Raw genomic sequence first — 15,809 nt, 5'->3', positions numbered from 1 at the left:
AGTTGTCTTTTACCTTTAAGGGGAATTTTTTCTTATACTGTTCAACATGAACAAAGGAGTTAATAACCCCATGGATTACTTTTTGATTTGGGTCTTCCCCACAGCGATCACTAAAATAAGCAACAGCATAAAACATTCATGAGAATGCAAATAACTTTTAAGAAAAATACAACAAAGTCTGTGGCTGCCTGTGACATTTTTAAATTCAATTAAGAAAATAAGTATCAAGTATTCTGTGTGTCAGTGTTTGGCTTACAATTAAACCTTTCCATATAGAACATAGCTCCATTAACAGTAAGTTGTTTAAACATCTCATTTTACTAAAAATTAAAAAGGAACTACCAAGACAAATAACGATACAAGTTACAAGCTTAACCTGTGTGAATGAACACTGACGAGTAGCTAGGAGTCCAGTAATTGCCAAGAATTTTAAAAATATTGTTGCTTAGTCACATGTAATATATTTGTCAACACAAATAAAGCAGGTTAAGTGTTTTCCCCTTAGGATCATAGAATCATAGGTTTAGATTAGGAAGGGATATTAGAGATCATCTAGTCAAATGCCCTAATTTTATAGATGAAGTACTGAGGCCCAGGAATGTTTAAGTGACTTGCCCCTGGTCACACAAGTAGAAGGGCTGGGATTCAAACTCAGGTCATCTGACTTCCCAAATCCAGAGCTCTTTCCAGTGCACTACCATTCCTACACCAAAAGCTGGAATGTCAGGGAGCTGAACTGGCAGCATCACAGCATGGCTCCTCAGGGTTGTGGTTATACTCTCCATCATCACTGTCTTCATCATGGTTACTATTCCTCTTTCCAGGAGGCTGCAAGGGCTGTTCAGTTATCTTGCCCTTTTCCATAGAGGCATAGGGTAGAAATGCAAAGATATCTATTTGTTCTTATATTGTACATGATGGTAAGAATTACAATTAAAATGTTTATAGTTCTTTACATTTGCAAAATATCATGATCATTATATGAGTTTAATCAATCAAGTAAAAATGTGGGTGTCTGTTACTTCCATGGAAATGGGAAGCAGAGATATTAACTGGATTCTCTCAGGGTCAGGAGCAATTTAGGGACATGGCTGGACTCTAGCTCAGGATTCTGTGATCCAGATCCTGTGTCAGACTACTTTCTGGTCAAAATAATAAGAGTTGGAATCCACTTTATCTTTGCTTAAATGTTTACACCAGTCCTGGCTGCTTTGTATTTTTCTCCTTTGAAGGAATGGTCAGATCTTCATACTGTATGACTAAGGATCACACTACTTTAATTCCTTAATAGAACTTTAATGAACTTTTGAAACATCATTCGCTAAGTTTAATTTTCTTTTTAGCCTTGTTTTTGGTATATTTAAATAAAATCTTCTGTTCTTTTATTTACTAGAGTCTCAGGATATATCTACATATTGTGAAATGAAGCAGAGCACTGAGAAAATTACCAATGCTTTATTCTTCTTCCCACTCCAAAAGTCAATTATGCTAATTATCAAAAATGCCACCTAAGAAAATATCAATAACTAGAAGCCCACTTTCCCAACTCTACAGAAGCTTCATAAGAATAATCTAGACTAGCAATAAAGACATTCTTGATTTGATTTGGATGCAATTTTGTTCTGAAACTAAATTATTGTGGTAAATCTGAATCTAATACAAACTACATTTGCTATTTAGCATTATTAGCTGTGTGACCTTAAGCAAGTTACTTGACCTCTGCCTACTTCAGTTAACCACTCTGTAAAGAGGATAAAATAGCACCTACCTCTCAGGGTTGTTGTGAAGATCAAAATGACATAATGATTGTGAAGTGCTTAACACAGTGCTGAGCATATGGTAAGCACTATATAAACATTGACTATGGTTATTATTTCTTTAATTGAATGTAATTGCTCTATACTGGAAAATTATACCAGGTTTTAGATGTGATTAGTATAAAATGCCAAAGGTGATAAAAAAAATGAATGATTTTCTATGTAAGATAATTTGGAAATTCACTGGACTGAATTAGTGTCATCTAGCTAGTAATAAGTTTTATTTCATGTTTTAAATACATGACTTTGTGTACATTATTATTATGTTTTAAAAATTTTTCTTATATCATGAAATTTCAGACACCATTGCATCAGAAATGCTATTAAGATGAATAACTTCTGTTTTAATCTGCATGCTATTAGATTATGAATTACACTTTTAAAAGTGATAAAAATAGATATTTAAAACTTAAATATTCAATGGGGTATATTTTGTTTTAATTTACTCTTTTAGGGAAAAGTTGCATAGATCCTTTAAGATATTCTTATCTGCAAGGTCCTTTGAGATTTTGTAGGATCATAATATCTTATCAGTCCTGCTGACCACATGTTGTAAAATTCAAAAGTACTGAAGTTTGAGAAACCAGAACTGAGAAAACAGGATCCCTTCTCCCACTTCTTATCAAAAGGGGGGTGGAATTTACAAATTTATTATAATGAAGAGTGGGTTTTTATCTTGAAATATTTGGAATAGGCAATACAGGTTGGAGGCTTACAGTAGCCAGCAATTTTCTTGGGGGTTTTGAACCAACTATTCACTATAGTTTGAAACTCCAGAATGTAGTTGTTCTTAAATGTGTCCATTGTTGGCTGTTCTTGGAATAAGGGAGAAATGATAGTTAACAATGAACATGTGAAAGAAATGACAATAGTCTAAGAATTATTTCAACTAGCATGGCCTATATGTGCTTATTTTTTAATGGTAATTCCAATTTGTCAACAACAGTAACGTCATAGCCATAAGCTGTGATTAGTGAAATTTTGCTATTTGGGATAACTCGAGACTCTTGATATTGCTTTGAGTTTTGATTACAGGGATGGTTGTCCAAAGTGTCATGAAGCCAATAGTCCACCATTCAAATGCACGGGCTGCAGTCTGAGAACTGCTACAGGTGGTTATTTGTCCCTGGGAAATGATGAGGGGACAACTTTGGCATGGCCTAAGGTAGAATCCTCTTGATTCAGCTTCCCCATGATACTATTTCCTTCTGAACAGAAAATTTTTTTACCTGGTTGATTCTGATGATGGCCAAGTACTCTGTGAAAAATATGGAGCTGTGTTACATGACTGGCTAATAAATATGACTCTTGCCTGGAATCAAACAGAGCTAAGGGAGTTTTTCCCGTCATGGTATATGTCAGGTCAATCTGTGCCCTTGAGGGAACAGTCTATACACTGTTACAGCTATGTAACTTTACATAGCCTTTTTCCTTTCACAGCAAATTTCCATAAACATCTATGAAGAAGTTTCGTTGTTTAAAAAAATTATATTAATTAATAGATTAATACTGAAACACTTGAGTTATTTGTGGTCAAATTATGATACAGGGATAACATACTCCTAAAGCAGGAACTGGACAAAATAATAAGATGTAAGAGTTTTCCAATTAAATTGAATAGCAAATTTTGAGAAAGTAACAGGATTACACTATTTTCTCTAAGAACTAGAATATATATATGTGTATTGAAAAAGATTAAGACTGATTGTGTATTATTTTCTTATTAAGTAATTGACTTTGTCCTTAATTGCTTACCCATGGCTCTTTATCTCTGAATTTGGTGCAGAATTCTGCTGGCCTATAGTAGGTTAAGGTTAGAAATCAAGCCCTCCTGCCTCAAGGAATTTAACTGACCTTAGGAAATGTGTGCAAATGCAAGAGAGTTAGGCTTGATATCTTTATGCCACCAAGCTCTCCTCCAAAGATGTCCGGTTTACTGTCCAAATGTCTAGTCCATCATCTTACACCTGGACTCAGTCAATGAGCACTGGTTAGTCTCAAGAGAGAAGGGGGTGGTAGTCCTCGTTAGGCCCCATTACCAAACATCTAGCCAATCACGTTGTACCCTGTGCCTCAGCTCTGTAACCAATTATGTTGCCTTCAATCCCATGATGTTATCTATCCTGTTCTGTTCTTGTTCTGTCCTCCCTAAAACTTATAAAAGAGAAACTGTCCTCTTGCTTGGGGCCTTTGGCACAAATGGAGGAAAGCCATTGACCCTTTACTGACAGGCAGCATGTCCCTATTAATAAATGGTGTCTTGTTTGGAGAATGGCCTCAGTTTACTTTTATGTTAAAATTCAATCAAGACAATATGATTGGTTTCCAAATGTTTCTCATGGGAAATTCAGATTTTGAGTATGTTTTAGTAACAAGTTCTCAAAACTGGATTAAGGATTTTACAAATAAAATTGTATTGATAATTGTAAAGAATGACTGCACATGTATAAACCTATGTCAGATTGCTTGCCTTCTCAATGAGGAGGGGAGGGGAGAAAGGAGGGAGGGAGAGAATTTGGAATGCAAAATTAGAAAAAGAAATGCTAAAATTGTTTTTACATGTAATTGGGGGAAAATAAAATATTAAATTATTTAAAAATAATTATAAAGAAATTGAAATTATATTCCCATTTTAAAGTATATAATTGATAATTTTAAAAGACAGAAGGGTTCATTTTACAAGTCAGGCCCTCATGAATTTTTTTTTTTTAAGATTCTTATATCAGGTACAGGATTTAGGTAAAGAAAGAAATAGCAAGTGGTATATAAAAACTGAAATTCTCCAAAGTTTCAGGTTTGGAAAATCAAATTTATGAAGATGTGCTAAACTGTATTAAGTTCTGTTACTGGTAGATTATAGCAGAACTATCTAGGAAGCTAGATAATCAGAGAAGCTGAGTCCCCTTCAGAGCTGTCCTGAGAATGAGGCCTATTCCAGAATATTCAAGAGAAGATATTTTCCAGGGCTAGGAGACTACATAGGACATCTGGGACTCAAGACAAAATGTGCTGATAAAATGAACATTGGATGTGAGTTACTGGGATACAGAGAGACTTGATATTATTTAATATTAATGATCATTATTGTATTGCTTTGGTCTTTTGTTTCATGGTATTTATGTTTGCTGAGTTTTCTTGGTTACCTTGGTGACATGTAAATCTTCGTCTCAAAATTAGTCCTTCGTGAGCCCTTTAAGTAGTTTGATCTGTAGCCTGACTTAGTTTACCCATAGAATGTATTAAACAAGGTTTGTTTCTTTAGGCAATATCATCATTGTTCTTAGGCCTTTAATTAGCTATTATACTAAGCTATGTGAGAGGATGCTACCCAGGGGTCTTTTCTTGGTATATAATATTGATGGTGAGCATAAGCACATTAAAAATCTTATAAATTTGGCTTATAGATAAGTGATTCATGGGGGGGGAGTGGGTAGAATCAAAAGGGGGGAAACTAAGAGAATTGTGTGAATCAAACTGACTCCATCTTGTAAAACTGACTACATTTTGAAACTTAAATTTCATTTTCCTGTAAAATTCCACCTGCTTGCTAATCCTGGGAATTGAGTGACACCCTGTTTGACATCCAGGAAAGTCCAGCTGTTCACTCATCCCTCTCCCAACTTGGAAAGTCTCTAATCTTTACTCCAATTAGAAATCAGATTACCTAATTTTGTATCCTGGTTTATTATCTTCTTAATTGTTTTCTTTTAATGTATAAAACCCTGTCTCCACTGTTTTCAGGGTCCAATGCCAGTTAAGGGGCCTGGTCCCAATTTGTTATGCAAGTGCTTAAGAAACAGATATGCTCAGAAGCTTGAACCTTTGTTTCCTCAGTTATTTCAGATTTTACCCATCACACATATGGATTATGAATCAACAACCAACCAATTTTTAGGGTACATATTGTTACAAAATTACTAAATTATAAAACCTAAAGTTTAAGAGTTTATGCTCATGTATTTGCAGTTATATTAGAAAAAGAACTTCTGGTCTGCTTTTGAGTTGTTAAAACATACTAAACTGAGAACTCTTTGACTATGACAGTGAAGCATACTTCCTCCTCTATGCACACTCTAGGAATTAAATGATGTATATGCTGTAGGGTAATGCAAAGGTATTGGTTCACTTTGCCTAACTCTACTACTTTGGGATACGGGTAAGTTCTCTCAGTGGAATGTCATAAGAAAAGTGACATCAATGGGGGAGAAAGCAAAGTCAAACACGAGTAATTTTTAAAAATTTAAGTCCACAGTCATCTATAAAATTTTCACAATGACCACAGCATTTCTAAGCTGTAGCATTTCAAACCTTTGCTAGGTACATACTGAATTTTGTAAATTTAAAGCAGTACTTTCAGGGCTTATTTGATTAATCTACTCTAAATAAGTTGAGCTTATATTAAAAAACAGGAATATTCTTATCTATACTACCATACTTTTCTTTTACTAACAGCGCTTCTCATTCTTTCATTGAGCATTTATCCTAATAGCACTTTTGATTTAGTCAAGAAGTATTTAAGCATTTACTGAGTGTCTCCTATGAGTCTAATATTATATTACAACCATTCGGAGCTACTGAATCTTGTACTCTGAGCACAAATTCACTTCCTTTTTCTATGATTCATCTTCCAGTTTACTGATGCTTCAGATTCAACTGGGTATTTGCCAAAATATCAAATTTCAAAAAGAAGGGGTTTGCTCAACCCATAGTACTTTGTAAGTAGCAGGTATAGAATATTTGTTGATTAAGTGAATGCAGAAATCATCCACATATTTGAAATGCTAGTGATATCTGGCCTTCAATTGTGCAAATTTGTAATGTGAATTTTTGTTTTTCTAAAATTTTATATTAGTTTTAGACATTAACATTTTCTAAATTATAAAGATTCTTTGTTCTGATCTCCAGGCCATTTAGACACAAGGAGTTGTTTTTAATATCTATAAACCAAGGTCTAGCCAATACAATTACCTACATACCAGCTGAATTCATTCACTGGTGAGGATTTCTGAACAAATTAGTATACTACATGGATTCAATCCTTTGGGCAGTCCAAAGCACATGATGTAGGTCAGGAAAACACTGAGTCACCAAAAAAAAAATGGCTGGAGTCAATGTATTGTAATGAATAAGAATGAATCCAATTCTAGTGATTGATCAAGTTTCCTTCCAAGAATGAGGCTGGCTGGTATAGGTCCTAAACTTGGCTCAGGTTGCTCTAAGAAATCCAAAAACCTTGACTTTACAGTTGTACTTACAGCAAGAGGTTGGACAATGGTTCCCTATTGTGGAAGAAGTTATTCCTTATTAATATAGAAACAGACATAGGCACTGAAAACATCTTTCTTCATAAAAGCCATGTATGATAGAAGTACAAAGTTAAATAGCATCTGATAATTAATAAAACCATAAATTAAGCTCTACATACCAATGAAGTCTCAAGTTCAAACAACCACACAAGAGCAACCAAGAGTTAACAGTATTTCAGAGTAAAATTTAAGAAGAAATTTAATTAATTTAAAAAAAATCTGTTGGATTATTTGTTTTAAGAAATTCATCCCTTTAACTGGACTGCAAATTGAGGGTTGTTATTGTTTTAGTTAGACCATGCACAGCCAGGACTCAGAATGTATGTAAAAGTGGTGAGACAGAAAATTTTTAAAAATATTTAATAATTCTAAAGAAGGGAAAAACAGAAAATAAAACCCTTTGCCTTTCCACATGGTTCTCGAGACATTTTTAGCACAGATACGTGGTTCTGTATTCCAGGTGTGGAATTTTCCAAAGTTAGTGCAAATAGAATTCACCCCCTCCCACCCTATCTTCCAACCCCAACAAGGATGAATGTTATTACTTTTCCTCGTTACTGTTCATGACAAATACTTTCCATTTTTTCCTTTGTGAGTATATGTTTTAAAAATATTTTCATAACAACTGTCTGCAGTTTAAAAATCAATAAAATAAAAAAGTTTTAAAAAGCAAATTCTGGAAAGCCTTAAATTATTTCCTCCATACAGAATTTTCAAAAGATGGACTTTATACTGTACCCTAATGCTCAAAAGCTGGGAGTTGTATTAACTTAAATAGGGAGACTTTAAGAGAATACCACAAAGGACGAAAGATGAAAAGATTCCCCTTCTCTTGGTTCTATCTGTTCAAGGCGGAAAAGACTCATTTACAAGTGTAAGACAGATAGACAGACTATTCTTATCTGCAGAAGAAATTGGGCATTAGGATAAAATACCCTCCTTTTCTCTGGAGACTGGTGGAAATTTTATTTTCAAGAGAGATAATTTTCAGAACAAATGAGCCTGGGAATAATTCTGGTCTCCTTTATGAGTTTCTCAAGAAACAAAGATCAATTCAGAAATAAGATAATACAGTTCTTGGGGTCCCATCTTTACAAAATATTTCCACTGAACTCTGATGAAGGAACACTGCAGCTCTAGTTGAATTTATAGGTTAGAAGCTCACTGAGTCTGTTTCACTGTCTATTCCTACTACTTGGCTAATGCTACAAATCAGGTTGTGATGGTCTCAGCACGAGCAGAAAAGAAGTAATTTCTTATTAGTTAATATAGCTGAGAATAAGTAAGCTGTCTCATAGAGAAGAGGTTAATTTTGTTTGCCAGTTTTTTAAAAGGGTTGGAAAGCCTTTAGACCAAAAGTTGAATATGGATTAAAATTATTATTTAATATTAAAATCAAATGGTCAGGGCCCCAGGCAGCTGCTTCATGTTTCCCAGTCTGAAGGTCTTTGCTTATTTTCTGAGAGATAATCAGGTGGTTTTGCTGTAATTGTTCATCAGTTCTTGGCATCACACCTTCTTTTTGACTACATCTTCCTTTGCATTTTGGAGCCACTGATCCTGTTTGATTATGGGCTTGAATAATAATATAGCTAACATTACATTGACGTGCCTCAGGTCACACAGTTAGGAAGTGTCTGAAGCCAGATTTGACCTCAGGCCTTCCTAACTTCAGGCTCAATGCTCTATTCTGTAACACCGAGCTGCCCCTACTGATCTTCGAAATTTTTCAGTTCCTCACCACAGCTGATACAATATCTTTAACATTCATTGAAGTACGTTCTTTAAGAACTACAACTTTTCCATGTTATCTTGGAGGTAATACCCATTCTCAGAAACCACAGAATTAAAAACTTAAGAAAAGACAGCAATGAAATATGTTTATATCGTGTGAATTCCAGCACTTGAATGACAGAGAACTAATTAAAGGTGGAGAATCCAGCTTAATCCAATTTCATCTGGTCAGGATGAGACATTCTGAGTCAGCCTAGTGTTGGCAAAAGCACACAATCACTACTGTCACAAAATGAAAAAATACTGCTTGTCCCAAGTAGTTCACACACCACTGTAAAGTTCTTGGAGCAGCAGGACAGACATCTGAGTATTTTTTGGCTTACATGGAAATGATCATTCGTATGAGATCCCTAAGGTGTCAGGATATACTAGCAGGGATGGAGAACCTGCAGCCTCAAGGAAAGTAATGTATAAGACCACATGGAAAAGCTAGAAGCGAGTTGTGAAAGGCACCAAATTAGTTTGTATTTCATCCATAGGTGATAAATATGGTGCCTCTGAAGATTCTTGAGCAGGTGATTGACATAGTCACACCTGCGTTTTTGGAAGATTAGTTTCATAGCTATATGAAGGATAAACAGGAGGGACATTAGAAGCAGGAAGACCACTTAGAATGTAATTGCCAACAGTCCAGATGAGAAGTAATGAGGGCCTGAATTAGAGTAATGACTTTATGAATGGAAAGAAAAGGATAAATAGACGTTATGAAGATGGAATCAAAAGAGTTGACAAGAACATGAGAGGTGAGGGAGAGGGAAAAGTCAAGGCTGACTCCAAGATTGTGAACATAAGTGACTGGCAAGATGGTGGTGCAACCAAGAAAAACAGAGAAGTTTGGAAAAGGGCTGGATTAGATACCAATCCAAGAAAAATGGTCATGAGGCTTACAGGCTTAATCACAAAATATAAAGACTCTACTCTTTCTACTCTTTGAAGTATAGAACTGTACAAAAGCCACCATATCATTTTTTGTCAAGGTCCCTCGTTGGCCCATTCTTGTAAGAAGCCAAGCAGGCTCTAAAGTGAAGCCCTGTTTTTAACTACTAAGAACATGCTTCTCCTATAAAGTCTGTGCAATAAGAAATACAGTTCTATAAGCTCTCCGAACAAGTTCTTGGAGTAGCAGGAGAGACATCTGAGTATTTTTTGGCTTACATGGAAATGATCATTCATATGAGATCCCTAAGGTCTCAGGATGTACTAGCAAGGATGGAGAACCTGCAGCCTCAAGGCCACATGTGGCCCTCTAGGTCCTCAAGTGTGACCCTTTGACTGAATGCAAATTTCACAGAACAAATCCCCTAAATAAAAAGATTTGTTCTGTAAAACTTGGATTCAGTCAATAGGTCACACCCGAGGCCCTTGAGGGCCACAGGTTCCCCACCCCTGAAGGTATGCCTGGTAATATCTGTTTAATAGGTATAATAATACTTGGCCTATCTAATTCACAGTTTGTAAGGGCCAAATGAGTAATATTTAAAAGGCTTTGAAAACTACATAGTACACAAATCAGTAATATGATGGAGTGAAAGAGTACTGAACAAAAGACAGAAGACCTGGGCAGCTTTGTCACTAACAATTTGTGTAACTTTAGGCACAAATCATTGGCAAGTTCCTTCTCCTTTCGCGGCCTCCCTTTCTTTATCCATAAAATGAGGGAGTTGGACTTATTTCTATGAGTCCTACCATCTCTAACTATGATGGTCATTTCACCTCCTTATGCTTCCTTTTTCCTTCACTTGAAAAGTGAAATTACGTGCTTTGCACATAGTAAGTTTAATAAATGTTTTATTCATTCATTCATTCAATCTAGATGAGAATTTCTTAAATTGTTCCCTGGGGTCTTCTGAGTGACATGAATAGGAGTTCTGTGAGAAAATGTTTATGATCATGATAATTTTCCCTCTAATATACTAAAAGTGAAATTATGCATCAAAGATACTTCACAAAATTTTTCACTTTGAAAATATGCTTAATTTCTTACCTCTTCTACTAACACTGGTCTAATTTGATTTATTCTGGAGGTACCCACACCTCCCTTCCCTTTCCTATATCCCAGCATCTCCAAGTTCTATTCAATATATTCCAAACCCAACAGTGTTTGTGGCCAAATGACCTTGGGAAAACCTAGATTAGATGATCTTTGATGACTCGTTGATCTCCAAAGTTCTATGATACATGTGAAAAAATTATTTAAATAATTAAAGAAAAATACAAACCAAAAGAATTCTGAAGTTTCACCTTATACCAACAAATTGGCAGAGATGGTACTATGTTACTCTGAAATAATCATAACAGTGCACATGCTCTGTAAATAATCCTCTGTTGCAAGCATTTCATTGTACCTCTCTCAAAAGTGTATTCTGGATCACATTCCATAAATGCATTTGTAGATCACATGTTTAAAGCTTTAAGTATGTATTTCTCATGAGAATATTAAATATTTCTGTTATCCCACCATAATAATTCCCCTCAGAGTATTCTACAAGAATGTATTACTTATGATGTAGCTAAAAAACATGCAATGAAAAATTCTGGAAAATACTATTATTGCAGTTAATTACACAAAACAAAAGGCATAACACTTAATAAGAAATGAGAGTTTTAATATAATATTTTATTAAGGATGTCTGATTCAACGAATGATAATTAATAACATGGAATGTACTGAAAAATGTAAAATAAAATTCCTATCCTCAGGGAGCTTATAGTCTACTGGGAGGAAACAACCTGTGCACATAAAAGAGGATCACAAGATAACAGATCTAGAGCTGGAAAGGATTTCAAAAGACAACTAGTCCAGTCTCCTTATTTCAGAGATGAGAACACTGAGGTCCAGGAGGTAAGTGCCTTGCCTAACATCATATGTTCATTAAGCAAAGAGACTAGATATTAATCTAAGCCCTCTGACTCCAGAGGCAGAGTAGAGGAGGGAGACAAGGTAGCACAGTGAAAAGAGCTCTTACTGTAGAATTGGAGAAACTTCGTCTAAACCATGCCTCTCACACTTACTATCTGTGTCACCACAGGTAAGTCATTTAACCTTCATCACTTCCCTCAACTATCAATTAAAGGGACAGACCAGATGTTGCCCTTGGGATCTTAATAGTCACGCTCCCAGGCTCTCACTCTGATCTTGCCTGATTTTCCTCCCTTCCCAATCTCTACCCTAGAGTTAACCACTACAACACCACAACTCTATTCATGAATCCTTGCTTCCCTGTCCAACTGATGCTCACATTTTACCCAACCCAGTTCCAGATTATTCCCATCATGTGCTTCCTCTGCACATAATTTCACTTTACAAATGAGAGAAAATGGAAGCCTAGAGAGGTGAAATTACTACCCTAGTCAGAGACTGTAAGACTCATAAATAAGACATCCCATATTACTGGAGGAGCAGAAGGAAATCACACAACTGAGTCAACTGGGTACACTAAAAAGCTGTATTATCTAATCTCAACTGAGCCTTCACCTCAGCAAAATAATCCTTTTCCTTCAACTCTGGATTGTCTATTCCACTCCCCAAAGAGGCCATCCCAAATATTCTCTTTATAAAAAGCATCTATACACCTTCCCATCCAGCTAAGGACCATACTTCATATCTTACTGGAAAAAAAAAATTATTCTCCATGAGCTCCCTCTTTTCTCCTCTACATCACAAAACTCTTTAACATTAGCCATCATTCTCTTCTCTTTTACTCTAGTCTGTAATGAAGAAGCGGCATTTCTCCCAAGGGAGTCACTTCTACACATAACCCTTGATGTCATTCCCTCCTTCCCTGCCAGATTGTCCCTACAATTGTTTATTCTCTAATCTTCCTCTCCCATCTACTGGCTCCTTTCCTGCTGCCCACAAGCACTCAGTTCTTCTCTATCCATAAAAAATTCCTTACCATTTCTTCAGTGTATCATTCTATATCTCTCTTCTCTTTCTCAGCTAAACTCCTAGAAAAACTTGTCTATACTCAATCACATTCTCTTCTCCTCTCACTTACTCCTCAATCCTTTTCAATGTGGATGCAAATATAATCACTCAACTTAAACTGTGCTGTCCAAATTCCCTTAGCTTCTTAATTATCAATCAAACCTGATGGCTTTTTTCTTAATCCTTTTTAACTTCTCTTCAGTGTTTAACACTCATGACCTACATACTACCTTTCCCCCTAGACATACTCTCTTCTCTGGGTTTTTGTGACATTACTCTCTCCTGGTTCTCCTCTCCTACTTGTCTGGCTCCTCATTCTCACTGCTGCTTCATTTTCCACATCAAGGTCCCAAAAGATGAGTATACATCAAGGCTCTTTCCTGGATTATTCTGTCACTACACACTTTTCAGCTGGTGGCCTCATCAGCTCACATGGGTATAATTACCATCTCTATGAAGATGACTTCCAATTCTGTATATCAATCTCTACTCTCCCTTGAATTCAAATCTTGCTTCTCCAGCTACTTAATGGAAAGATCAAAAGTAATATCACCTCTAGTTTCTACTGCATGGATTTCTACTGTACTGATTCTACAATGTAATTGATTTTATGCTGTGTTGATTTTATAATTGAGTCTGCATCTATACTACATCTTTGAGTTGAGTTCAGGAATTTAGCTTTTCCTCTGAGTTAGCTTTATGTTAGTTCAAAAGAAAAGTTGTTATGTCTCATGCCAGTATCTCCTGGGATAACTTTCTTGATATCTGTTTAAGTCTCACAAAATTACCATCCCCAAAAGATATATCATCTGTCCTTTCCTGTTTTTGTATAGTTGAGGGACTTTTTAATTTCTTCCAAGGAGACAGCAAATCTGTTACTTATGATCCCCTAGGAAGGCATACAAGATGCAGGTGGATTCCATGAAACAATTAACATTCCTTAATTGTTGGGAGGGCATAGTTAACTTCACCTGAACACCAGCCCACCTTTTGCAGGACAGCCAATCCTAATGTTCCTGCCCTACCCTACAACCTACACCTTCTCCATGCCTACCAAGATCTGTTCTTTGCTGTGTCTCAATAAAGGTTCCCTCCTCCTCTGGGGTTTTCTGGCTTTGCTGAGGTTGGCAGTCTGATCTGCTTTGTTAACAGTTATATGCATCATTGTCAATAAACTGATCTTGCTTAGAGTCTGCACCTCGGTCTATTTTTATTAAGTTTACTCAAGATAGTTTGGAGGTCCCACCAATATTTTGGGAGGGAGCCTAGTTCCCCAGACACACTTAGTGAAACCTCTCTTTTTTCTTTTGGGTCCTGATAGAACTTTTCACTTGAAGGAAGGGCTTCTTCTAGGGAACTGTAGTTGAGACCTGGCTCTCCCCTTTAACCCAAATCTTTTCTGAGCTAGAAGGTAAGCATATCATTGGGGACAATTTTGTCTCACTACATTTCTCTGGGGGTGCTGTTTTGAGTTCAGTGTAATAATTTGGAAATAATTGGCAATATAAAGCCTGGGTAAATCCTCTGTGGACAATCTATTGAAGGAATTTTTTCCCCTCAATGAAGACCTCCAATCAAGGTGGGAGGGTAATTAGAGAGTACACACCATACTGACACTCTTCAGAACCTAAAGAATTGAGGAAGCCCTATCTTCCTAGATGGACAGTAGGCACAGGGTGCCCACCATTGACACTCTTCAGAGCCTAGAGAGTTGATGGAGTTGTCTTCCTAGTCAGACAAAGGATAACTAAAACATAAATCAAATTAATTTAAATTGGCCTGAAAAGGTTTTTTGTTTTGTTTTGTTTTAACTGTGTGCACACAGATTCTCCTTCAGGCTCCATTACTAAGTATTTCTGTTTAAATCAAGATGTTTTCTTCCTATGGCCTGATCAGCCTGGGAAGTGTTGTGTAGCATGGTCTCTGGAGGTACCTAGTGACTGAAATGGGAACAGCAACATGCTTGTCTTTTGTTTTTTCTTTCCTTTTTTTGTGAGTTTCATCATTAGTATTTGATATTTGCTATATGAAAACATCCCTTTAAGAAGAGAGACAGTCTATAGTTTTTGCCCTAATACTGTCCTCTATCAGCTCATAAGCTGAATCTCTAGACAAAAGGACTGAACCTATTGGCAGCCATACCTATGCTGAGGGAGTAAGGCACTGTGAACCCAGATGTAGAAAGCAAGGGTCAACAGAGGAAACATGCGTCCTCCTGGGAGGAATTCACTTGCACCAGAAGTACCAACATTTCTGAATACCCCACAGGTTTTTCCTTAGCCATTAACTGACTAGCCATTCTGATGCAACAAAACAAAACAAAACAAAAACACAAACGAACAAAAAACTGACCTCCAGTGTGAACACAATGAACCATCAGAGTGACTCTTGCTAGGAATTTGTGAAACCTTATTAAGACCTATAAACTGAGATCCAGGTCTGTGACTAAACATTCAGCTAAACCATGTGGCCCTTCAAAGGGATTCCAGAAAAAATAATTAAAACCTTAGAAGGGCATTTTCAAAGACTGTATCTCTATTAACCACCCAAATATCTTAACTGGAAATTAGACTGGTAAAAAATCTTTTTAACTTCTTCCAACAGAAGAAGTGCCTTACTTGACAAGAAGTAAAATTTAGTCTTTATGGAAGAAGCAGAGACTTCTACTAAAGCTTCAAACTAACACCAGTGAGAAAACCTCACATTCATTGTCTTAACTGAGACTTGTAAGGACATTCCACAAAAGTTCATTAACCCTGCATTTGTTTATCTGTGTGTGTCTCACAAATTTTTCTTTGGTCAAAGTTAAGAATATAAATATAAACATGTATATAGACACATACATATATAGTATGTATATGTATATATGCGTGTATATCTACATTTACGGGGGGGGAGAAAGGGAGAGGGGGAGAGAGAGAGAGAGAGAGAGAGAGAGAGAGAGAGAGAGAGAGAGAGAGAGAG

The 15,809-nt window shown here is 36.2% G+C and overlaps 1 protein-coding gene across 1 annotated transcript in view; it reads right to left on the bottom strand.

The window, feature by feature from the left end:
* The window catches only part of CUL2 (cullin 2), a 117,423-nt gene that overhangs the window by 43,602 nt on the left and 58,012 nt on the right, over window positions 1–15,809 (bottom strand). Inside the window, exon 7 of the mRNA XM_027841617.1 lies at window positions 14–110. Within this exon, the coding sequence (XP_027697418.1) occupies window positions 14–110 (97 nt within the window). The remainder of the gene's footprint in view (window positions 1–13; window positions 111–15,809) is intronic.

This window comes from Vombatus ursinus, unplaced genomic scaffold (genome assembly GCF_900497805.2).
Source record: "Vombatus ursinus unplaced genomic scaffold, bare-nosed wombat genome assembly UNPS02014861.1, whole genome shotgun sequence".
In the NCBI taxonomy this organism is placed as follows: Eukaryota; Metazoa; Chordata; class Mammalia; order Diprotodontia; family Vombatidae; genus Vombatus; species Vombatus ursinus.
Note: the sequence above shows the minus strand (reverse complement) of the source record. Positions and strands in the feature narration are given on the sequence as shown.